Source organism: Pygocentrus nattereri, chromosome 23, assembly GCF_015220715.1.
Source record: "Pygocentrus nattereri isolate fPygNat1 chromosome 23, fPygNat1.pri, whole genome shotgun sequence".
Taxonomy (NCBI): domain Eukaryota; kingdom Metazoa; phylum Chordata; class Actinopteri; order Characiformes; family Serrasalmidae; genus Pygocentrus; species Pygocentrus nattereri.
This window is the reverse complement of record NC_051233.1, coordinates 198,854-223,531: the sequence shown is the minus strand read 5'-3', so window position 1 is coordinate 223,531 and position 24,678 is coordinate 198,854. Positions and strand designations below refer to the sequence as shown.

The following is a 24,678-nucleotide window of genomic DNA, read 5'->3' as shown; positions in this document are numbered from 1 at the left end:
ATATAAAAACAGAACTCTCTCATTTCTCTGAACATGAAGACCGAACTCTGCCGTTTCTCCAGATATAAAAACAGAACTCTCCCATTTCTCTGAACATGAAGACTGAACTCTGCCGTTTCTCCAGACTTAAAAACAGAACTCTCTCATTTCTCTGAACATGAAGACTGAACTCTGCCGTTTCTCCAGATATAAAAACAGAACTCTCCCATTTCTCTGAACATGAAGACTGAACTCTGCCGTTTCTCCAGATATAAAAACAGAACTCTCTCATTTCTCTGAACATGAAGACCGAACTCTGCCGTTTCTCCAGACTTAAAAACAGAACTCTCTCATTTCTCTGAACATGAAGACTGAACTCTGCCGTTTCTCCAGATATAAAAACAGAACTCTCCCATTTCTCTGAACATGAAGACCGAACTCTGCCGTTTCTCCAGACTTAAAAACAGAACTCTCTCATTTCTCTGAACATAAAGACTGAACTCTGCCGTTTCTCCAGATATAAAAACAGAACTCTCCCATTTCTCTGAACATGAAGACTGAACTCTGCCGTTTCTCCAGATATAAAAACAGAACTCTCCCATTTCTCTGGACATGAAGACTGAACTCTGCCGTTTCTCCAGATATAAAAACAGAACTCTCTCATTTCTCTGAACATAAAGACTGAACTCTGCCGTTTCTCCAGATATAAAAACAGAACTCTCCCATTTCTCTGAACATAAAGACTGAACTCTGCCATTTCTCCAGATATAAAAACAGAACTCTCTCATTTCTCTGAACATGAAGACCGAACTCTGCCGTTTCTCCAGACTTAAAAACAGAACTCTCTAATTTCTCTGAACATAAAGACTGAACTCTGCCGTTTCTCCAGATATAAAAACAGAACTCTCCCATTTCTCTGAACATGAAGACCGAACTCTGCCGTTTCTCCAGATATAAAAACAGAACTCTCCCATTTCTCTGAACATGAAGACTGAACTCTGCCGTTTCTCCAGATATAAAAACAGAACTCTCCCATTTCTCTGGACATAAAGGCAAAATGCTCCTGCCAGTTTGTTGCTGTGTTTTCTGAAGAGGAAGCAAAGGTTAAAGGTTAACCGGAGCAGCTATGTGACTTTGAATTGCTGAATGATAGTGCAGGTATTTTCTGTTCTAACTGATCCCATTACAGCTGATAACTTCATATAGGTGTGTTATAGTTGAACTCTATTCAGGTGTGTAGGAGGTGCACCTTGACCTGTACATGGCTCCAACTCTACTGCAGTATATGTTGCTCCAAAAATCCATATATATGAATCAGCATTCATGGACCCTTTACAGATGTGCAAGTCGCCCATGCCATGTGCACTAATGCACCCACAGCATCGCGGATGCTGGGTTTTGAACTGTGTGCTGAGAACAAGCTGCATGGTCCCTCTCCTCTTTAGAATTACACAATGTCCATGATTGTCAAACAGAATTTCAAATGTTGATTCGTCTGACCTCAGCAGACGTTTCCACTTCCCCTCAGTCCATTTTAAATGAGCTCAGGCCCAGAGAAGGTGGCAGCATTTCTGGATCCTGTTTATATTTGGGTTCTTCTTTGTGTTTTAGAGTTTAACAGCGTTTGTGGATGCAGTGATGAACTGTGTTCACAGTCAGTGGTTTTCAGAAGTGTTTCTGAGCCCATGCAGTGATTTCCACTACAGAATCATGTCTGTTTTTAATGCAGTGCTGCCTGAGGGCCCAAAGATCACGGCCAGCAGATACTGGTGTTCAGCCTCGTCCCTCACAGACAGAGATTTCTCCAGATTCTCTGAGTCTTTAATGATATTCCGCACCGTAGACGATGAAAAGCAGAACCTCTTTGCTGTTTTATGTTGAGAAACGTTCTTCTTGAATTGTTGTTCTATTTGATGGTGCAGTCTTTCACAGAGTGGTGACCCCTCCTCATCTTCTGAACTCAACTTCTGAAAGACTCCGCCTCTATGAGATGCTCTTTATATCCAAGCATTTTACAGACCTAATCAGCGTAATTGGTTGTGAGATATTCCACCATGTGATTCTTTATCAGTTACACAACTGTACCAGTCTTTTGTTTCTCCCATTCCAACTTTTTTGTGTTGCTTCTTTAATGAAATAAAAGGCTTAAATGATTTGCACATCAATGCAGTTTGTCTGTTTACATTTCATGCAGCATCACAGCTTTTTTGGAAACAGGGTGGCCGAGCAACTTTGTGTAAACACAGTTTGATTTTTCACAATGTTGGCTTTATTAGCTTTGGCAGTTTTTAACCACACAGAACACACCTGGCTCTGATTTACAGGTGATCCTGAGCCCAGTTGAAAAATCAAACTGTGTTTACACAAAGTGGGAAAAGCTAATGTTTGTGTTAGTGGACGATCCAGAAGAGCTCACGGCCTAATTCATCTCAGTTGATAGCCACAGTCAACAGAGGTCACTCTGGACGGCGTCCCAGCAGGGCAGTGTGGGTAGTTTTCACTGGATCTTCCAGGGAATCGTCAGCAGGGGATTTATCTGCTGTAGCGCCGCAAACATGATCATTTCAGAGCGAAATGTCCTCAGACTCATTAAAGAAACCAGACGAAGCTGCAGAAAATGATGGTGTTGTAGTTCTACCAGCTGAATGGCTGAGTTTCACTCTGCCCACTCCTCCGGTCATTCTGTCCATTCCCCTTTTTTTCTTTATTTTTAATCTTTATTTCTGAATGTTCTGCTTCAGACCAGCTCCACTGTTACTCCAGTGTGGGTTTGGGCTGCTGAACGAAACAGAACAGAACCATGTCAAACATGCAGGAGCCACTTCCTCCATCGCCATGGAGACCCCTTCCACCCTTGGGAGAATGGAGCTGAGGAACCGTGTGGAGATCTGGCTGAGTTTGGGCTGAATGTGATTCGACTTAATGAGGCCTCAACCATCAGCAGGCGGCTCACACAGACTGCAGTTCACAGAGGAATCTTTCAGAACGATCTCAGTCTTATTAGAACCCTAGACAGCTTCACTCTGTTTAATCTGCAGTTTAGTCTAGTTTAGTTCAGTCTAGGTTAATTTAACTTAGTCCAGTTTAATTTAATTTATTTTAGTTTACATTGAGTTTAATTTAGCATAGATTAATTTACTCGTTTTTAGTCTAGCCCTTTAACGCCAAGTGATTCATATTTGATTTATGAGTTTTTGAGACCTCTACGTCATCAGTACGATAACCTGATGTATAAAATCAGCTACATGTCTTCTGCCCCCTGGTGGATTATCTATGCACTGTATGCACCAATGGACCTTCAATTGAGACATCCAAGATGGCCATTGTCAAATAAATGACCAACCTGTGGTTTCGCATGGACATTTTTACCAATTTTGTAAAGTTAAGGTAAGAAAAACACTCTAATTGTTACTGTTACTACAATATGAATATTTATTGGATCGATGCAACTTATGATTACTTAATATTTCATAATTTTTTTTATTGTAAAATTGTGTTGAAAATGTGTGCATCAAATTATATACAGCAGGAATATAAGGTCATTTATCTGTAAATCATCATTTTATTGCATTTCATGCATTATGCATTGCAAAAAGCAACATACACTGTTATGATTATATAAGTAAACTAATTAAAGGTTTAAATTACATAATTAGATATATTTAGAGTAGAAACTGAAATATTTATAGCCTATATTGTATTTGCCCCCATGGATCACCACCTTATCGTGGTGGAGGGGTTTGCGTGCTTGAATGATCCTAGGAGCTATGTTGTCTGGAGCAAAAGCTCCTGGTAGGGTCTCCCACGGCAAACTGATCCTAGGTGACAGGCCAGACAAAGTGTGATCCATAATTACCCTTATGAAAATAAAACCAATTTTCAATGTGGCCAGGCATTAACTCATGGTGCCCGGCTGGGCCCAGCCCGAAGGAGTTACATGAGTCCCCCCTCCCATCGACCCACCACCAATGGGAGGGGCAGCAGTAGGGGTTCGGTGCTTTGTGGATCGGGCAGCGTCCGAAGGTGTGGGCCTTGGTGTTCTGATCCTGGGTTGCTGAAACTGGCTTTTGGAACTTGGAACGTTACCTCACTGGCGGGGAAGGAGCCTGAGTTGGTGCGTAAGGTTGAGAGATACTGGCTAGATATAGTCGGGCTCACCTCAACACACAGCTTGGGCTCTGGGTCCAATCTCCTTGAGAGGGGCTGGACTTTATTCTTTTCTGGAGTTGCCCATGGTGAGAGGCAGTGGGCAGGTGTAGACTTTCTCATAGCCCCTCGACTCGGTGCCTGTATGTTGGACTTTTCTCCGGTGGATGAGAGGGTAGCTTCCCTACGCCTTCGGGTTGGGGAATGGATCCTGACTGTTGTCTGTGCTTCTTAGAGTCCTTGAGAAGGGTGGACTCAGCCTTCTTAGAGTCCTTGGGAAGGGTTCTTGAAAGTGCTCCTCCTGGAGACTCTGTTGTCCTACTGGGGGACTTCAACGCTCACATGGGCAATGACAGTAAGACCTGGAGGGGTGTGATTGGGAGGAATGGCTTCTCTGATCTGAACCTGAGAGGTGTTCAGTTTTTGGACTTCTGTGCAAACCACAGTTTGTCCATCACGAACACCATGTTCGAACACAAGGATGTCCATAAGTGCACATGGCACCAGGACACCCTAGGCCGCAGTTCAATGATTGACTTTGTAGTCATGTCATCGGACTTCCGGCCATGTGTTTTGGACACTCGGGTAAAGAGAGGAGCTGAGCTGTCAACTGATCACCACCTGGTGGTGAGTTGGATCAGGTGGTGGGGGAAGATACTATTCAGACCAGGCAAACCCAAACATATAGTGAGGGTTTGCTGGGAACGTCTGGCAGAAGAACCTGTCAGATTGATCTTCAACTCACACCTCCGTCAGAACTTTGACCAGATATCGGGGGAGGTGAGGAACATTGACTCAGAATGGGCCATGTTCTGCTCCTCCATTGTTGAAGCAGCTGACTGTAGCTGTGGCCACAAGGTAGTTGGTGCCTGTCGGGGCGGTAATCCTCGAACCCGGTGGTGGACACCCCAGGTGAGAGATGCTGTCAAGCTGAAGAAGGAGTCCTACCAGGCGTGGTTGGTCTGTGGGACACCAGAGGCAGCTGACAGGTATCGACAGGCCAAGTGATCTGCGGCTTCAGTCGTCACCAAGGCAAAAACCCGGGTGTGGGAGGAGTTCGGTGAGGCCTTGGAAAGTGACTTTAAGTCGGCTCCGAAAAGATTCTGGCAAACCGTCAGGTGACTCAGAAGGGGAAAGCAGTGTGCCACTAACACTGTATATAGTGGAGATGGTGTGCTGCTGACTTCGACTGAAGACATTATTGGGCGGTGGAAGGAATACTTTGAGGACCTTCTCAATCCCACCGACACGGGAATAGACTTGTCCATTATTGAGGCCGAAGTCGCTAAAAAAGCTCCTTGGTGGCAAGGCTCCAGGGGTGGATGAGATCTGTCCGGAGTTACTCAAAGCTCTGGATGTTGTGGGGCTGTGTTGGCTGAGACGCCTTTTCAACATCGTGTGGATTGGCAGACTGGGGTGTTGGTGCCTCTTTTTAAAAAGGGGGATGGGAGGGTGTGTTCCAACTACAGGGGAATCACACTCCTCAGCCTCCCTGGTAAGGTCTATGCAGGGGTACTGGAGAAGAGAGTCCGGCTTATAGTCGAACCTCGGATTCAGGAGGAGCAGTGCGGGTTCCGCCCTGGTCATGGAACACTGGACCAACTCTTCACCCTCTCCAGGATCCTAGAGGGTTCATGGGAGTTTGCCCAACCAAATCACATGTGCTTTGTGGATCTGGAGAAGGCATTCGACTGTGTTCCCCAGGGTATTCTGTGGGAGGTGCTTCAGGAGTAAACAAAGCTGGAGTTTGGTTCGCATAGCCGGCAGTAATTCAGACTCATTCCCAGTTGGACTCCGTCAGGGCGGCCCTTTGTCACCGATTCTATTAATAATTTTTATGGATAGAATTTCTAGGCGCAGTCAGGGGATGGAGGGTGTCCGGTCACATCCCAGCTGTTTGCAGATGATGTGGTCCTATTGGGGACATCAGGCTGTGAACTTCAGCTTTCGCTGGATTGTCCTATTGGGGACATCAGGCTGTGAACTTCAGCTTTCGCTGGATTGGTTTGCAGCCGAGTGTGAAGCGGCTGGGATGAGAATCAGTACCTCCAAATCTGAGGCCATGGTTCTCAGGCGGAAAAAGGTGGAGAGCCCTCTCTGGGTGGGGGATAAGCTTTTGCCTCAAGTGGAGGAGTTTAAGTATCTCGGGGTCTTGTTCATGAGTGATGGTACAAGCGAGCGGGAGATTAACAGGCGGATTGGTGCTGGGTCAGCAGTGATGTGGGCTCTTTACCGGTCTGTTATGGTAAAGAAAGAGCTGAGCCATAAGGCAAGGCTCTTGGTTTACTGGTCGATCTACGTTCCCTCCCTCACCTATGGTCATGAGTTTTGGGTAATGACCGAAAGAATAAGATCGCGAAAACAAGCGGCCGAAATGAGTTTCCTTCGCAGGGTGTCTGGACTCTCCCTTAGAGATAGGGTGAGAAGTTCGGTCATCCGGGAGGGACTCGGAGTAGAGCCGCTGCTTCTCCACGTCGAGAGGAGCCAGCTGAGGTGGTTTGGGCATCTGGTTAGGATGCCTCCTGGACGCCTCCCTTGGAAGGTGTCACAGGCAAGTCCACCTGGGAGGAGACCCCTGGGAAGACCCAGGACACACTGGCGTGACTATATTGCCCAGCTGGCCTGGGAGTGCTTCTGAATCCCCCCGGGGAGCTAGTGGAAGTGGCTGGGGAAAGGGAGGTCTGGGCCTCATTGCTTAGGATGGTGCCCCCACGACCCGAACCCCGGAGAAGTGGAAGATAATGGATGGACGGATGGATATTGTATTTGTTTTATATATGCAACCTGCTGTATCATGATGATTGATGACTAGTAGGATAATGCCATGGCTTGCTTGCTAATAATTGTTTTTTGCTTCTTGATTTTCACAAAAAACTGACTAATTCAGAGGAGAAATGCACAATAATTTGTTGTGATGTGTATTTTTTTAGATGCCAGTGTTGAAGATGTCCTGAAGATGATTGTAGATGGCGATTCAATTGACCTGGAACAGTTAGGGGAAGATGATGATGATGATGAGGAATGGACTCCTACTGTAATGTTTACAGAAGGAAACTCAGACAGTAGTAATGAGGACAACTTGGAAGAGAAAAGTGTTGATGAGACAAGTGGAGAAGTCGAGGACCAGACAACAATACAGAGCACAACAACAAAGCAGTCAGCAAGGGGCAAACTGAAAAGGATAGAGTATCATTGAAAAAAACAATTTGAAACTCTAGCTGCAGAATTTGATGAATGCGTTGAGGAAGATTCAGAAGACAGGCTTGACTGGACACCATACATGTAATTCAAAAGATATGTGAATGCTACAGGAAATTGCAGAATAAACAAACTTATACAGGGTGCAGAAAGAAGGAAAGTCAGTGAACACAACTGCCAAAGAAACTGGGCAAATTCTGGATGCATACACATGGGATTAGTACAGATGCCCAATGTATGAGCCTATTGGGAGATGGAACTTTGATCAAACCCACACTTTATTTCAAGTTTTTGTGGAGATCTGTGACGATGCTTCGCCGAACTCCGTGAGGAGACACGAAGTCACCGGGTAGGTTGTAGCTGAATGGATATGAGGAATGCAGATGCAGGCTGAAGATGGACCGACTCGGAATAATGTGACGATGCTTCGCCGAACTCCGTGAGGAGACACAAAGTCACCGGGTAGGTTGTAGCTGAATGAGTATGAGGAATGCAGATGCAGGCTGAAGATGGACCGACTCGGAATGATTCTTTGCAAACAATGGCGTGATTTATTTAAAAAAGTGAAAACACAAAAGAAAACTGTACTAACACAAAATAAACAATGGTTAAAATGTTGACCTGACTCAATAGCAGCACAGGTAAGTATAGGTAGTCTTAGGCTGCCAGGCCATAACACTAAATTGTCAAGCTTTGCTCTACTCCTCAATCTCCTCACAATCTGAGGTGAGTATCTGAGCTAGCCTCCTCCCAGAACCTTTCCCCCACTTCTTATAGGGTTAGCCCCGCCCCTGCATTACCTGAGCTCTTCCATTCTCCTCAGCAGGGGTGTTGCTGTCCCACAACAGTGGATTAAAAACAAGGATAAATAAAAGCACAACTGATATTACAAGGCCTCAAGATCCCTGCAGTGTACACATTTGCTACCCTGTCTTACTCTATTTTCTGTGACATAGGTTACAGACATCACCCCTCTCATGAGCTAGCTGTGGGCCCTTTCATGAGTGAGCTCTTTCTGCTCTGCCTCCCTTTTGCTGCCTCTGAAAGGTAACTGTCAACAGGTGAGTATCACAGGTAGGTGTTCAGGTAAGCGTTGCACACACACACACAATCTCTGGTGATGGGCAACGCATCTGCCTCATCACAAGATCCCAATGTTTTTTTATTTTTTTGGAGATCCCAATTGTTCTTTTCTAAATTTGAAATTACCTGAGTAAAGATTTAAAGGAAACCCACAGCGTAAAGGGTAAAAACAAAGAAAAAAAAAAAAAAAGCTGTGAGCAATAAATTGCAAAAAAATCCGGATATATCAAATATGTTACAAAACAAAACTCCTATATACAAAATGTTTTCATTTTTTTTTATTTGACACAGGGACTAATACACACTCCAATATCAAATAATTAGAATTTTCTGTCAATTATTTAAGGGTTTAGGCTTTACAGGGCTAGTTTACTTTAATGTAATTTACTTGAGGTTAGTCTACTTAACTTGCTACTTACTTGCTGACCTGCTACTTAATTTAATTTGACCTAGATCAGTTTAGTTTCTTTTGCCTTAGTGTAGCATACCTTAATTTAGTCTAGTTTAGTCCAGTTTAATTTAGTTTAATTTATTTTATTTTATTTAGTTTACTTCTGTTTGAAATTTCCTTTCTCCATTTACATATTTACATATTTATATAATGGATTAAAGACAGGCAGGTTCCTTATTAGTTCATTAGTTCCTTACTTGTTAAGGAAGTGAATGTTTATTTTTCTGTGTTGGACAGTTTCGGAGTCTGAAGGTGGAGAACGGTTCTCTGGTGAGAACAGACGTCATTACTGTCACTCAGGCAGCTTATAATGATCTGCTGTTATTATAATAAACAAATTTGCATCATTACAGTTAATCCAGTGCAGAAGGCTCTTCATGACTGATCAGACCTGCTCCGAGTTCATTACTGATCAGACCTGCTCCGAGACCATTATGGATCAGACCTGCTCCGAGTTCATTACTGATCAGACCTGCTCCGAGTTCATTACTGATCAGACCTGCTCCGAGTTCATTACGGATCAGACCTGCTCCGAGTTTGTTACGGAACAGACCTGCTCAGAGTTCGTTACGGAACAGACCTGCTCCAAGTTCGTTATGGAACAGACCTGCTCCGAGTTTGTTACGGATCAGACCTGCTCCGAGTTCGTTACTAATCAGACCTGCTCCAAATTCGTTATGGAACAACCCTGCTCCGAGTTCGTTACTAATGAGACCTGCTCCGGGTTCGTTACTGATGAGACCTGCTCCGAGTTCATTACTGATCAGAGCTGCTCCGAGTTCGTTACTGATGAGACCTGCTCCGAGTTCGTTACTGATGAGACCTGCTCCGGGTTCGTTACTGATGAGACCTGCTCCGTGTTCGTTACTGATCAGACCTGCTCCGAGTTCGTTACTGATCAGACCTGCTCCGAGTTCATTACTGATCAGACCTGCTCCGAGTTTGTTACGGAACAGACCTGCTCAGAGTTTGTTACGGATCAGACCTGCTCCGAGTTCGTTACGGTTCAGACCTGCTCCGGGTTCGTTACTGATGAGACCTGCTCCGAGTTCATTACTAATCAGACCTGCTCCGAGTTCGTTACTGATGAGACCTGCTCCGGGTTCGTTACTGATCAGACCTGCTCCGAGTTCGTTACTGATCAGACCTGCTCCGAGTTCGTTACGGTTCAGACCTGCTCCGAGTTCGTTACTGATCAGACCTGCTCCGAGTTCATTACTGATCAGACCTGCTCCGAGTTCGTTACGGTTCAGACCTGCTCCGGGTTCGTTACTGATCAGACCTGCTCCGAGTTCATTACTGATCAGACCTGCTCCGAGTTCGTTACGGTTCAGACCTGCTCCGGGTTCGTTACTGATGAGACCTGCTCCGAGTTCATTACTGATCAGGGTTTTAACCAGGTTTATTGCTGACTGGCAGCAGTTGAAATCCACAGTCAGCATAACAGATCAATGATTAATGAGTGATTAATGATTAATTAATATCAGAAAACCATATGTGATAATTAATCATAAATGTTGATCATTTGTGATAATGAGACAAAGTTGATTGTGCTGAACTGAAGCATGAGCATCTGTGTTAAATCAAAAGCTGCACACATATATACCTAATATTTCTCAGATTATCAGATTATTACTGTGGTTATTAAATTTATGTTTAGATCGCGAGTTGATATCATTGCTCTGACAGGCAGATCAACATCCTTCAAATAATAAGCTTTAAATGAACCGTTTGATCAAATGTACACAGTTTTCCATGATTAGCCAAGTTTAGCGCTGAAGCTATGAGGTTAATTTAGCTAATGAACACTAGAAGTCAATAGTCACTGAACTAAAGCCTGAAGGCTTTTCTCCAGAAACAAAGGTCAAAGAACTCCTGTTTCTCTGAAAATACAGAGACTGAACTCTGCCGTTTCTCCAGACTTAAAAACAGAACTCTCTCATTTCTCTGAACATGAAGACTGAACTCTGCCGTTTCTCCAGACTTAAAAACAGAACTCTCTCATTTCTCTGAACATGAAGACTGAACTCTGCCGTTTCTCCAGACTTAAAAACAGAACTCTCCCATTTCTCTGAACATGAAGACTGAACTCTGCCGTTTCTCCAGACTTAAAAACAGAACGCTCTCATTTCTCTGAACATGAAGACTGAACTCTGCCGTTTCTCCAGATATAAAACCAGAACTCTCTCATTTCTCTGAACATAAAGACTGAACTCTGCCGTTTCTCCAGACTTAAAAACACAACTCTCTCATTTCTCTGAACATAAAGACTGAACTCTGCCGTTTCTCCAGACTTAAAAACAGAACTCTCTCATTTCTCTGAACATGAAGACTGAACTCTGCCGTTTCTCCAGACTTAAAAACAGAACTCTCTCATTTCTCTGAACATGAAGACTGAACTCTGCCATTTCTCCAGACTTAAAAACACAACTCTCTCATTTCTCTGAACATGAAGACTGAACTCTGCCGTTTCTCCAGATATAAAAACAGAACTCTCTCATTTCTCTGAACATGAAGACTGAACTCTGCCGTTTCTCCAGACTTAAAAACAGAACTCTCTCATTTCTCTGAACATGAAGACTGAACTCTGCCGTTTCTCCAGACTTAAAAACAGAACTCTCTCATTTCTCTGAACATGAAGACTGAACTCTGCCATTTCTCCAGACTTAAAAACACAACTCTCTCATTTCTCTGAACATGAAGACTGAACTCTGCCGTTTCTCCAGATATAAAAACAGAACTCTCTCATTTCTCTGAACATAAAGACTGAACTCTGCTGTTTCTCCAGATATAAAAACAGAACTCTCCCATTTCTCTGAACATGAAGACTGAACTCTGCCGTTTCTCCAGATATAAAAACAGAACTCTCTCATTTCTCTGAACATGAAGACAGAACTCTGCCGTTTCTCCAGATATAAAAACACAACTCTCTCATTTCTCTGAAAATGAAGACTGAACTCTGCCGTTTCTCCAGACTTAAAAACAGAACTCTCTCATTTCTCTGAACATGAAGACTGAACTCTGCCGTTTCTCCAGACTTAAAAACAGAACTCTCTCATTTCTCTGAACATGAAGACTGAACTCTGCCGTTTCTCCAGACTTAAAAACAGAACTCTCTCATTTCTCTGAACATGAAGACTGAACTCTGCCATTTCTCCAGACTTAAAAACACAACTCTCTCATTTCTCTGAACATGAAGACTGAACTCTGCCGTTTCTCCAGATATAAAAACAGAACTCTCTCATTTCTCTGACCATAAAGACTGAACTCTGCCGTTTCTCCAGATATAAAAACAGAACTCTCCCATTTCTCTGAACATGAAGACTGAACTCTGCCGTTTCTCCAGATATAAAAACAGAACTCTCCCATTTCTCTGAACATGAAGACTGAACTCTGCCGTTTCTTCAGATATAAAAACAGAACTCTCTCATTTCTCTGAACATGAAGACTGAACTCTGCCGTTTCTCCAGATATAAAAACAGAACTCTCCCATTTCTCTGAACATGAAGACTGAACTCTGCCGTTTCTCCAGATATAAAAACAGAACTCTCTCATTTCTCTGAACATAAAGACTGAACTCTGCCGTTTCTCCAGATATAAAAACAGAACTCTCCCATTTCTCTGAACATGAAGACTGAACTCTGCCGTTTCTCCAGATATAAAAACAGAACTCTCTCATTTCTCTGAACATGAAGACTGAACTCTGCCGTTTCTCCAGATATAAAAACAGAACTGTCTCATTTCTCTGAACATGAAGACTGAACTCTGCCGTTTCTCCAGACTTAAAAACAGAACTCTCTCATTTCTCTGAACATAAAGACTGAACTCTGCCGTTTCTCCAGACTTAAAAACAGAACTCTCTCATTTCTCTGAAGATAAAGACTGAACTCTGCCGTTTCTCCAGATATAAAAACAGAACTCTCCCATTTCTCTGAACATGAAGACTGAACTCTGCCGTTTCTCCAGACTTAAAAACAGAACGCTCTCATTTCTCTGAACATGAAGACTGAACTCTGCCGTTTCTCCAGACTTAAAAACAGAACTCTCTCATTTCTCTGAACATGAAGACTGAACTCTGCCATTTCTCCAGACTTAAAAACACAACTCTCTCATTTCTCTGAACATGAAGACTGAACTCTGCCGTTTCTCCAGATATAAAAACAGAACTCTCTCATTTCTCTGAACATGAAGACTGAACTCTGCCGTTTCTCCAGACTTAAAAACAGAACTCTCTCATTTCTCTGAACATGAAGACTGAACTCTGCCGTTTCTCCAGACTTAAAAACAGAACTCTCTCATTTCTCTGAACATGAAGACTGAACTCTGCCATTTCTCCAGACTTAAAAACACAACTCTCTCATTTCTCTGAACATGAAGACTGAACTCTGCCGTTTCTCCAGATATAAAAACAGAACTCTCTCATTTCTCTGAACATAAAGACTGAACTCTGCTGTTTCTCCAGATATAAAAACAGAACTCTCCCATTTCTCTGAACATGAAGACTGAACTCTGCCGTTTCTCCAGATATAAAAACAGAACTCTCTCATTTCTCTGAACATGAAGACAGAACTCTGCCGTTTCTCCAGATATAAAAACACAACTCTCTCATTTCTCTGAACATGAAGACTGAACTCTGCCGTTTCTCCAGACTTAAAAACAGAACTCTCTCATTTCTCTGAACATGAAGACTGAACTCTGCCGTTTCTCCAAATATAAAACAGAACTCTCCCATTTCTCTGAACATGAAGACTGAACTCTGCCGTTTCTCCAGACTTAAAAACAGAACTCTCTCATTTCTCTGAACATGAAGACTGAACTCTGCCATTTCTCCAGACTTAAAAACACAACTCTCTCATTTCTCTGAACATGAAGACTGAACTCTGCCGTTTCTCCAGATATAAAAACAGAACTCTCTCATTTCTCTGACCATAAAGACTGAACTCTGCCGTTTCTCCAGATATAAAAACAGAACTCTCCCATTTCTCTGAACATGAAGACTGAACTCTGCCGTTTCTCCAGATATAAAAACAGAACTCTCCCATTTCTCTGAACATGAAGACTGAACTCTGCCGTTTCTTCAGATATAAAAACAGAACTCTCTCATTTCTCTGAACATGAAGACTGAACTCTGCCGTTTCTCCAGATATAAAAACAGAACTCTCCCATTTCTCTGAACATGAAGACTGAACTCTGCCGTTTCTCCAGATATAAAAACAGAACTCTCTCATTTCTCTGAACATAAAGACTGAACTCTGCCGTTTCTCCAGATATAAAAACAGAACTCTCCCATTTCTCTGAACATGAAGACTGAACTCTGCCGTTTCTCCAGATATAAAAACAGAACTCTCTCATTTCTCTGAACATGAAGACTGAACTCTGCCGTTTCTCCAGATATAAAAACAGAACTGTCTCATTTCTCTGAACATGAAGACTGAACTCTGCCGTTTCTCCAGACTTAAAAACAGAACTCTCTCATTTCTCTGAACATAAAGACTGAACTCTGCCGTTTCTCCAGACTTAAAAACAGAACTCTCTCATTTCTCTGAAGATAAAGACTGAACTCTGCCGTTTCTCCAGATATAAAAACAGAACTCTCCCATTTCTCTGAACATGAAGACTGAACTCTGCCGTTTCTCCAGACTTAAAAACAGAACGCTCTCATTTCTCTGAACATAAAGACTGAACTCTGCCGTTTCTCCAGACTTAAAAACAGAACTCTCTCATTTCTCTGAACATAAAGACTGAACTCTGCCGTTTCTCCAGACTTAAAAACAGAACTCTCTCATTTCTCTGAACATGAAGTCTGAACTCTGCCGTTTCTCCAGACTTAAAAACAGAACTCTCTCATTTCTCTGAACATAAAGACTGAACTCTGCCGTTTCTCCAGACTTAAAAACAGAACTCTCTCATTTCTCTGAACATAAAGACTGAACTCTGCCGTTTCTCCAGACTTAAAAACAGAACTCTCTCATTTCTCTGAACATGAAGACCGAACTCTGCCGTTTCTCCAGACTTAAAAACAGAACTCTCCCCTTTCTCTGAAAATAAAGACTGAACTCTGCCGTTTCTCCAGACTTAAAAACAGAACTCTCTCATTTCTCTGAACATGAAGACCGAACTCTGCCGTTTCTCCAGACTTAAAAACAGAACTCTCCCCTTTCTCTGAAAATAAAGACTGAACTCTGCCGTTTCTCCAGACTTAAAAACAGAACTCTCTCATTTCTCTGAACATGAAGACCGAACTCTGCCGTTTCTCCAGATATAAAAACAGAACTCTCCCATTTCTCTGAACATGAAGACTGAACTCTGCCGTTTCTCCAGATATAAAAACAGAACTCTCCCATTTCTCTTGACATAAAGGCAAAATGCTCCTGCCAGTTTGTTGCTGTGTTTTCTGAAGAGGAAGCAAAGGTTAAAGGTTAACCGGAGCAGCTATGTGACTTTGAATTGCTGAATGATAGTGCAGGTATTTTCTGTTCTAACTGATCCCATTACAGCTGATAACTTCATATAGGTGTGTTATAGTTGAACTCTATTCAGGTGTGTAGGAGGTGCACCTTGACCTGTACATGGCTCCAACTCTACTGCAGTATATGTTGCTCCAAAAATCCATATATATGAATCAGCATTCATGGACCCTTTACAGATGTGCAAGTCGCCCATGCCATGTGCACTAATGCACCCACAGCATCGCGGATGCTGGGTTTTGAACTGTGTGCTGAAAACAAGCTGCATGGTCCCTCTCCTCTTTAGAATTACACAATGTCCATGATTGTCAAACAGAATTTCAAATGTTGATTCGTCTGACCTCAGCAGACTTTTCCACTTCCCCTCAGTCCATTTTAAATGAGCTCAGGCCCAGAGAAGGTGGCAGCGTTTCTGGATCCTGTTTATATTTGGGTTCTTCTTTGTGTTTTAGAGTTTAACAGCGTTTGTGGATGCAGTGATGAACTGTGTTCACAGTCAGTGGTTTTCAGAAGTGTTTCTGAGCCCATGCAGTGATTTCCACTACAGAATCATGTCTGTTTTTAATGCAGTGCTGCCTGAGGGCCCAAAGATCACGGCCAGCAGATACTGGTTTTCAGCCTCGTCGCTTTTAGACTCGTTGAGTCTTTTAATGACATTCTGTACAGTATATGATGAAAAGCAGACATTATTTGCACTATCAAATAGAGCAACAATTCAAGAAGAATGTTTCTCAGCGTAATACAGCAGTCTTTCACAGAATGGTAAACCTCCTTATCTTTACTTCTGAAAGACTCCACCTCTCTGAAATGCTCGTTATACCCAATCATTTTACTGACCTAATCAGCCTAATTACTTGTGAGATGTTCTACCATGTGATTTATCAGTTATACAACTTAACCAATTTTTTGTTTCTCCTATTCCAACTGTTTTGTTTTGCTTCTTCAATTAAATGAAAGGCTTTAATGATTTGCACATCAATGCAGTTTCTGTTCACATTTCATGCAGCATCACAGCTTTTTTGAGGTGGTAGCGCAATGGAAAACAGACATTTATTGATCTTCAGGGAAATTATGTAATGAAATTACAACCCCAATTCCAGTGAAGTTGGGACGTTGTGTAAAACATAAATAAAAACAGAAGACGATGATTTGCAAATCCTTTTCAACCGATATTCAATTGAACACACTACAAAGACGAGATATTTAATGTTCAAACGGATAAACTTTATTGTTTTTTGCAAATATTCACTCATTTTGAATTTGATGCCTGCAACACGTTCCAAAGAAGTTGGGACAGGGGCAACAAAAGACTGGGAAAGTTGAGGAATGCTCAAAAAACACCTGTTTGGAACATTCCACAGGTGAACAGGTTAACTGGAAACAGGTGAGTGTCATGATTGGGTATAAAGGGAGCCTCCCTGAAAGGCTCAGTCGTTCACAAGCGAGGACGGGCGAGATTCACCACTTAGTGAACAACTGCGTGAGCAAATAGTCCAACAGTTTAAGAACAACGTTTCTCAACGTGCTACTGCAGGAATTTAGGGATTTCATCCTCTACAGTCCATAATATCATCAAAAGATTCAGAGAATCTGGAGAAATCTCTGCAGGTAAGCAGCAAGGCAGAAGACCTTCGACCCCTCAGGCGGCGCTGCGTTAAAAACCCACATCATTCTGTAACGGATATTCCCACATGGGCTCAGGAACACTTCGGAAAACCACTGTCAGTGAACTCAGTTCGTCGCTCCATCTACAAGTGCAGGTTAAAACTCTGCCCTGCAAAGCGAAGCCACATATCAACACCACCCAGAAACGCCGCCGGCTTCTCTGGGCCGAGCTCATCTGAGATGGACTGACGCAGAGTGGAAAAGTGTCCTGTGGTCTGACGCGTCCACATTTCACACTGTTTCTGGAAATCATGGACGTCGTGTCCTCCGGGCCAAAGAGGAAAAGGGCTGTCCGGATTGTTTTCAGCTCAAAATTCAAAAGCCAGCATCTCTGATGGTGTGGGGGGGTGTTAGTGCCCATGGCAGGGGTAACCTGCACATCTGTGAAGGCCCCATTAATGCTGAAAGGTCCATACAGGTTTTGGAACAACATCTGCTGCCATCCAAGCAACGTCTTTTTCAGGGACGTCCTGCTTATTTCAGCAAGACGATGCCGAGCCACATTCTGCACGTGTTCCAACAGCGTGGCTTCGTAGTAAAAGAGTGCGGGTACTAGACTGACCTGCCTGCAGTCCAGACCAGTCTCCCATTGAAAATGTGTGGCGCATTATGAAGCTCAAAATACGACAGCGGAGACCCCGGACTGCTGAGCAGCTGAAGCTGGACATCAAGCAGGAATGGGAAAGAATTCCACCTACAAAGCTCCAACAATCAGTGTCCTCAGTTCCCAAACGCTTATTGAGTGTTAAAGGAAAGGTGATGTAACACAGTGGGAAACACGCCCCTGTCCCAACTTCTCTGGAACGTGTTGCAGGCATCAAATTAAAAATGAGTGAATATTTGCAAAAAACAATAAAGTTTATCCGTTTGAACATTAAATATCTCGTCTTTGTAGTGTGTTCAATTGACTATCGGTTGAAAAGGATTTGCAAATCATCGTATTCTGTTTTTATTTATGTTTTACACAACGTCCCAACTTCACTGGAATTGAGGTTGTACATTAGAGCTGAACTGAGAGTCAGAATCGGACTAAAACTGTATTAGATCTCCTGTTTCTGTTGGACTGTCTTGACGTATCAGTACTGAAAACCACACAGCTAAAAATAATGACTCACACAATCACTTCACAGCTTTATCTTCAGCTTTATTAAATTGTTTCAGTGCAAACGGACTGTGTGAAATCTTTGACCTTTCCAGGATGTTAATGCTTAACCACTGTAAATATGAATGTTTCTGATCTTCATACCCACAGAGCCAAACTTTCATCTCACTTCTTCCTCATAAACAACAGGTTTAATAAAGAGCCGTCAGACATATTACTCTAAAACAGTGAAATGAAAAGAAAATAGTGAAAGAGCACAAACACTATTTAGATTAGATTAGCCAGATAGCATCCTCAAACTGCAGGCTGTGTAGTGAAAAGTGGAGGATTTTTCATATCAATAATATCTAATCATTGTTATTAATATCCTTTTAGGCTTTAGTGGATCGTCAGTGCAGTAGAGCTATAGAAGCTGCTGTGTGTCGATGTGACACATCCTCAGATTCAGATCACAGCAGGTCTGAACTCAGAAGGCCAGAAGACCAAGACTATGTTAAAGGCCAAAGTCTTCCACACTTTTAGTTTGTAAACATAGTTAACATATTAAAATATAGTGCATTCACTCTATACATATCTGGATTGTTTGGTTGAGTTTGCATTTGTTAATATCTGGATCATTTGGTTTAGTTTGGGGTCAGTCTGGTTCATTTGGTTCAGTTTGGGGTCAGTCTGGATTGTTTGGTTCTGTTTGCATCAGATTGGGTACAGTCTAGATTGGTTTAGTCTGCATCAGTCTGGGGTCAGTCTGGATCGTTTGGTTCAGTTTGTCAATCTGGGGTCAGTCTGGATAATTTGGTTCACTTTGTCAGTCTGGATTGTTTTGTTCTATTTGTCAGTCTGGGGTCAGTCTGGATCGTTTGGTTCAGTTTGTCAGTCTGGGGTTAGTCTGGATCATTTGTTTCAGTATGTCAGTCTGGATTGTTAGGTTCTGTTTGTCAGTCTGGGGTCAGTCTGGATCGGTTGGTTCAGTTTGTCAGTCTGGATCGTTTGGTTCAGTTTAAGTCAGTCTGGATTGTTTACTTCAGTTTGTCAGTCTGGGGTCAGTCTGGATTGTTTAGTTCAGTTTGTCAGTCTGGGGTCAGTCTGGATTGTTTAGTTCAATTTCTCAGTCTGGGGTCAGTCTGAATCGTATGGTTTAGTTTAAGTCTATTGACGCTATGAGCATGTGCTAGGCTGATGCCATTTTTGACTGAGCAGGTCCCACGTTTGTCTTTGCTCATTTACTGATTGTTATGTTTTGCCCTTTATCTTGCTATTAATCCTTCTGTTTACCTGCTTTAACTAAATATTTATTTTGTGTCTTGTTATGTTTCCCTTACAGTGTTGTTTTGTTTTTTGTTTTCAGTTTTAACTAAACATCTGGAAGCAGCCCGGGTTGCGTCCTACATGGCTGTTTCAAGACCAAGCCCAGCGTTGGAGAGGAAAGAGGTTTTCACCAATTCCTTCCCTGCTTAGTTTCATCTCCAGTAACCAGTTTGAAGCCCTCAGGTCTTCGCCTGTTTCAGTGCCTTGAAGAGAGAGTCAGGAGAGTGTTCTTATAATTGGAGATTCAATAGTGAGACATCTTAGAGTAACTTGCTCAGGGAGTAATTCGACTGTCTGTTGTTTTCCAGATGCCCGGATCTTGGATATTTCCAAGCAGTTTCCTGCAGCTCTGAGTAAACACAGGGACGTCGGCACCGTAGTAATTCATGCAGGGGTGAATGACATCTCACTGCGTCAGAGCGAAGCCCCCAAGGAGCATTTCAAATTACTTGTAGACACTGTTAAGAAGAGAACCAAGGCCAGGGCCACAGCTCACCTACCGGAGAGGAAGCGAGGTATTCAGCAGGCTGTATGTGCTGCACCGCTGGCTCCAAGGCTGGTGTAAGAACAACGGCATCGGCTACGTGAGCAACTGGAGTGCTTTCTGGGAGCGACTGCCATTCTACCACAGGGATGGACTACACCCGAGCTGCCATGGGTCTGATATTTTATCCGGGGATATCGAGAAAGTACACCAGGCCTGACTGGACTTAACTGTGGTAGGTAGGTAGGTAGGTAGGTAGGTAGGTAGGTAGATAGATAGATAGATAGATAGATAGATAGATAGATAGATAGATAGATAGATAGATAGATAGATACTTCATTGATCCCGAAGGAAATTCAGCTGCCAGTAGCAGACACACAACACTATACAGTAACCATAGTATATGATATATACAATATAGCCTTAATTGCCACCATTTCTCTCTGTCTCTGCTGCCCTAACACTAAAGCTAGTTGTGTAGGGAGACTTCATCGACATCATTAGAGTCATCAAACCCCATGTAATAAATCAAAGAAAAACGTGTGCAGTCAAAACCTTAATAATTTAATTTGCTTAGACCTTAAAAAGACCAGTCCCCCCAAACACACAGCATAACTAGCAGAAGATTAAACCTCAGTGTGAGGTTTAATCAGCCCTGCTGATTCAAGATCTTATTAAGGAGCGTAAGTTAGATTTTGTGGTTCTGTCAGAAACGTGGCTCAGTGGTGATGCCACAGGAGCTCTACTAGAAGCTGCTCCTGAAAAGTACAGAGTTATGCAGGCAGTAAGACGGGCAGGCGAGGAGGAGGCGTGGCCTGCATTTATAATAATGATTTTATCTGCAAAAGTACCTGTAATGGTGAATTCATGTCTTTTCAACCTTTTTTAAGATACGCCTGTTTTAATAATTGTAATATATAGAGCTCCAAAGCAAAATAGTAGATTTATGTCAGAAATTGTGGAATTATTATCAGCTGTGTCCACAAACTACGATAAGATCCTTCTTTAACTTTAACTGATAACTTTAACTTCCATATCAATAGTCCTTCATATAGTAACTCATTAGAATTCATTAGACTTCTAGAGACATTTGATTTGAAGCAGCACGTGGGCAGCTGTAAACACAAGCTTAGTCACATTCTAGATGTTGTCATAACTAGAGGTTTAAACACAAAGGTGTCTTACACTTACACTTCTTGTAAGTTGCTCTGGATAAGAGCGTCTGCTAAATGCTATAAATGTAAATGTAAATCTGGGATGTTTTCATATCAGATCACTTCTGTATTTTATTTCAAATCAATTTAGAAGTAAAGAAGAAAGTTCCAGAAAGTTACTTTGAAAAATGCTGCATTGACTCAGAAACAGCTGAGAAGTGTAAAACTGTCTATAATAGTTCAGCGAATACATTGACGACTCCATCCTGTAATGATCTAGTCTCCAATCTAAGTGCTAGATTATGGGAAAACCTTGACCTTCTCGCCCCAATAAAAAGGAAGAAACTCTTAAAAATCCATGGATGAATGTGGAAATACGCCAACCCTAACCCTAACCCTAACCCTAACACACACACAAACACACACACACACACACACACTCAAACACACACTCACACACACGTCACTGCGAGCGACAGAGAGCACGTCACTGCGAGCGACAGAGAGCACCACAGCTTAGAACTTCAGATTGAGCAGCGTTCAACTTTCACTTCAATAATTAACACTTTCAGACCGCTAACCCCTCACGCCTTTTCCCTCTTTTTGTTTTCTCCCTCTCTCTTTCTATTTCTTCTCTTACACAGGTTTCAACATGTCTTCCCAGGACCGAGCTCTCCAGGCCCTGAGCGCTGAGTTGGCCCGTTTGGACCGTCACATCACCGCCCTCCTGAAGAGGCAGGACGAGCTCCTTCAGCGGAAGTTGCAGCTCGAAGCCTCCCGGGAAGTTTCCCCCTCGGTGGTCGCGCCAGCCTTGTCTCTTCGTACACCGGGAGACGCCGTTCTCACGCCAGCCCCAGCCGCACCTGGTCCCTGGGAACGCCATCGCCGCAGACGGCCTTCCAGACCTTCACCGCCACCCCAGCCGGTCTTCACCTCCTGCAACCGTTTCGCCGCCCTCAGCCCACCGCCTACGCCTTCACCTACGCCTCGGGCCCCGTCGCCCGCCCCAGCGCCTCGGCGCTCCGCACAGGACTCGGTTTATGTTATTGGTAGCTCTATTGTCCGCCATGTTAGAGTAAGAGGTGTAAACAGCCGCGCCACTGTCTCCTGTTTTCCAGGTGCACGGGTTCTAGATATCGCCAAGCGGCTCCCCTCAGCCCTCCGCAGACGCGACGCCTTCGGGACCGTGGTTATCCACGTCGGGACCAACGACATCTCCGACCGGCGCAGCGAGGTCCTGAAGGAGCACTACCAGACGCTACTGGACACCGCCAGGAAGAAGACGGACGCTAGGATCGTCATCTCCGGCCCTCTTCCCACCTACCGGCGGGGATCCGAGCGGTTCAGCAGGCTCTTCGCGCTGCAGTCCTGGCTCCGTGGCTGGTGCGCCTGCAACGGGTTGGGCTACGTGGACAACTGGTCTTCGTTTTGGGAGCAGCCAGCGCTCTACCGGAGGGATGGGCTTCACCCTAGTCCTCTGGGGTCCGTCGTCCTCTCACGGAACATCGAGAGGGCCATCCGCTGACTTCAAAGCGGCCACGTAAGTAGCGGCAAAAATAGAAATGTTACTGCTCACCATGCTAGTGTTACTGCTAGAAATAAGCCGATTGCTAGCACTTCTACAAATGCTTATTGTATAAATACAATTGAGACTGTGTCTGTTCCCCGAATAAAACAACACATCAAAAACCTCGAAGCGTTTGCCTTAGTAACCTCATTCATATCAGACCAGTTACACCAGTTTACAACGACCGCACCTTTGGTCTAAAACTAGGCCTGCTTAATATTAGATCCCTGGCATCTAAAGCCATTATTGTAAATGAAATTATTACAGATCATGGTTTTGATGCTCTGTGCCTCACAGAAACGTGGATTAGACCCGATGAGTACCTTAGTCTAAACGAAGCCACTCCAACAGGCTACAGCTATGCACACAGCCCTCGTTTAAGCGGTCGGGGTGGAGGTATAGCAACCATCCATGCTAAAGCTTTAGGCGTGAACCAGAAAGCAGGACCTACATTTTCTTCTTTTGAAGTTCTTGTACTCAATATACTTGAGCAAGGAACAAATAAACATTCATTTCTATTAATCACAATTTACAGGCCACCCGGTCCGTATTCTCAGTTCTTGCAGGAATTCTCTGAGTTTCTATCAAGCCTAATAACGTTTTCAAATAAAATATTAATTGTCGGAGATTTTAATATCCACATCGACAACCCTCACGACACACTAAGTAAGGCATTCATATCTATCATAGACTCCATGGGATTCACCCAAATTATAAATGGGCCCACACACCACCTCAACCACACTCTAGACTTAATACTGACCTTTGGTGTAGACATAGATAACTTAGCCATTCTCCCCCAGAGCCCAGCCGTCTCAGACCATTACTTAATCTCATACAAAATCCAGTTTAGTGGTAATACGCACTCATCACCATGTTATCAGGTTAAGAGGACTATAACTTCCTCCACAGCTGGCAGCTTTATCAGAAACCTCCCGCAGTTATCAACTTCAGTCAGCTGTCCATCCGATCCTACTGAGTTAGATACTATGACCAAATTCTTAGAGGATACTCTTCGATCTACGTTAGACAGTGTAGCTCCATTAAAAAGCAAAATAGTACGGCAGAAAAAACTCGCCCCGTGGTATAATGATCACACTCGAACTCTAAAACAGACAGCCAGGCAACTAGAGCGAAAATGGCGTCTGACTAAATTAGAAGTGTTCCAATCCGCCTGGAAGGAGAGCCTTATAGACTATAGAAGAGCTCTTACTGCAGCACGTTCAGCCTATCTCTCCTCTCTCATAGAAAACAATAAGAACAGTCCCAGATTACTATTTAGCACAATTTCTAAACTGACAGAGAACAAAAGAGTCACTGAACCCCAGATGCCATCAGCCTATAGCAGCAATGATTTTCTGAATTTCTTTAGTGATAAAATTGAAAAAATTAGACAGACAATTCTGAACACACAGTTAAATTCCACAAACCTGGTGGCTTATAATTCCAGTCTAGACCCTGAGAATATTAGAGTCACTCCAGATAGGCTGGAATCGCTTACATTACTCCAAGAAAATGAACTAATCAAAATAGTCTCTTCTGCAAAACCATCGACCTGTATTCTGGACCCGATCCCTACAGGTCTACTCAAGGAAATCTTACCAGAAATAACCAAGCCTATTCTGTCAATAATAAACTCCTCTCTTAGCCTCGGATACATCCCAAAAACTTTTAAACTTGCAGTAATTAGACCGCTGATTAAGAAAGCTAACCTCGATCCCTGTGAACTATCAAATTATAGACCCATCTCAAATCTCCCCTTCATATCTAAGATCCTGGAAAAAGTGGTAGCAAAACAATTAAGCCCTTATTTGCATAGGAATAATCTACACGAAAAATTTCAGTCTGGCTTTAGGCCACATCATAGTACAGAAACAGCATTAGTAAAAATTATAAATGATCTTCTATTATTCACGGACCAAGGAAATGTGTCGTTGTTAGTCCTCCTTGACCTTAGTGCAGCATTCGACACAATAGACCACGCTATCCTACTAGATAGACTAGAAAACCTTGTAGGGGTAACAGGAACAGCTCTTTCCTGGTTCAGGTCCTACCTCACCGATCGATATCAGTTTGT

The 24,678-nt window shown here is 43.2% G+C and overlaps 2 protein-coding genes across 4 annotated transcripts in view; one reads left to right on the top strand and one right to left on the bottom strand.

Moving 5' to 3' along the window:
- grk1b (G protein-coupled receptor kinase 1 b) overlaps window positions 1-24,678 on the bottom strand; it is a 105,030-nt gene that overhangs the window by 76,953 nt on the left and 3,399 nt on the right. The gene's annotated exons all lie outside the window — the stretch shown is intronic.
- LOC119262250 overlaps window positions 3,021-24,678 on the top strand; it is a 33,931-nt gene continuing 12,273 nt past the window's right edge. The window contains exons 1-5 of one of the 3 annotated variants that reach the window (XM_037533452.1): window positions 3,021-3,366; window positions 7,056-7,785; window positions 19,437-19,519; window positions 19,705-20,119; window positions 21,679-22,574. In XM_037533452.1, coding sequence (XP_037389349.1) covers window positions 21,687-22,559 — 873 coding nt within the window. In that variant the 5' untranslated portion in view covers window positions 3,021-3,366; window positions 7,056-7,785; window positions 19,437-19,519; window positions 19,705-20,119; window positions 21,679-21,686 and the 3' untranslated portion in view covers window positions 22,560-22,574. Of the gene's footprint in view, window positions 3,367-7,055; window positions 7,786-19,092; window positions 19,520-19,704; window positions 20,120-21,678; window positions 23,104-24,678 lie in introns of those variants that run through there. The other 2 variants (XM_037533451.1, XM_037533453.1) reach the window with 2 other exon arrangements.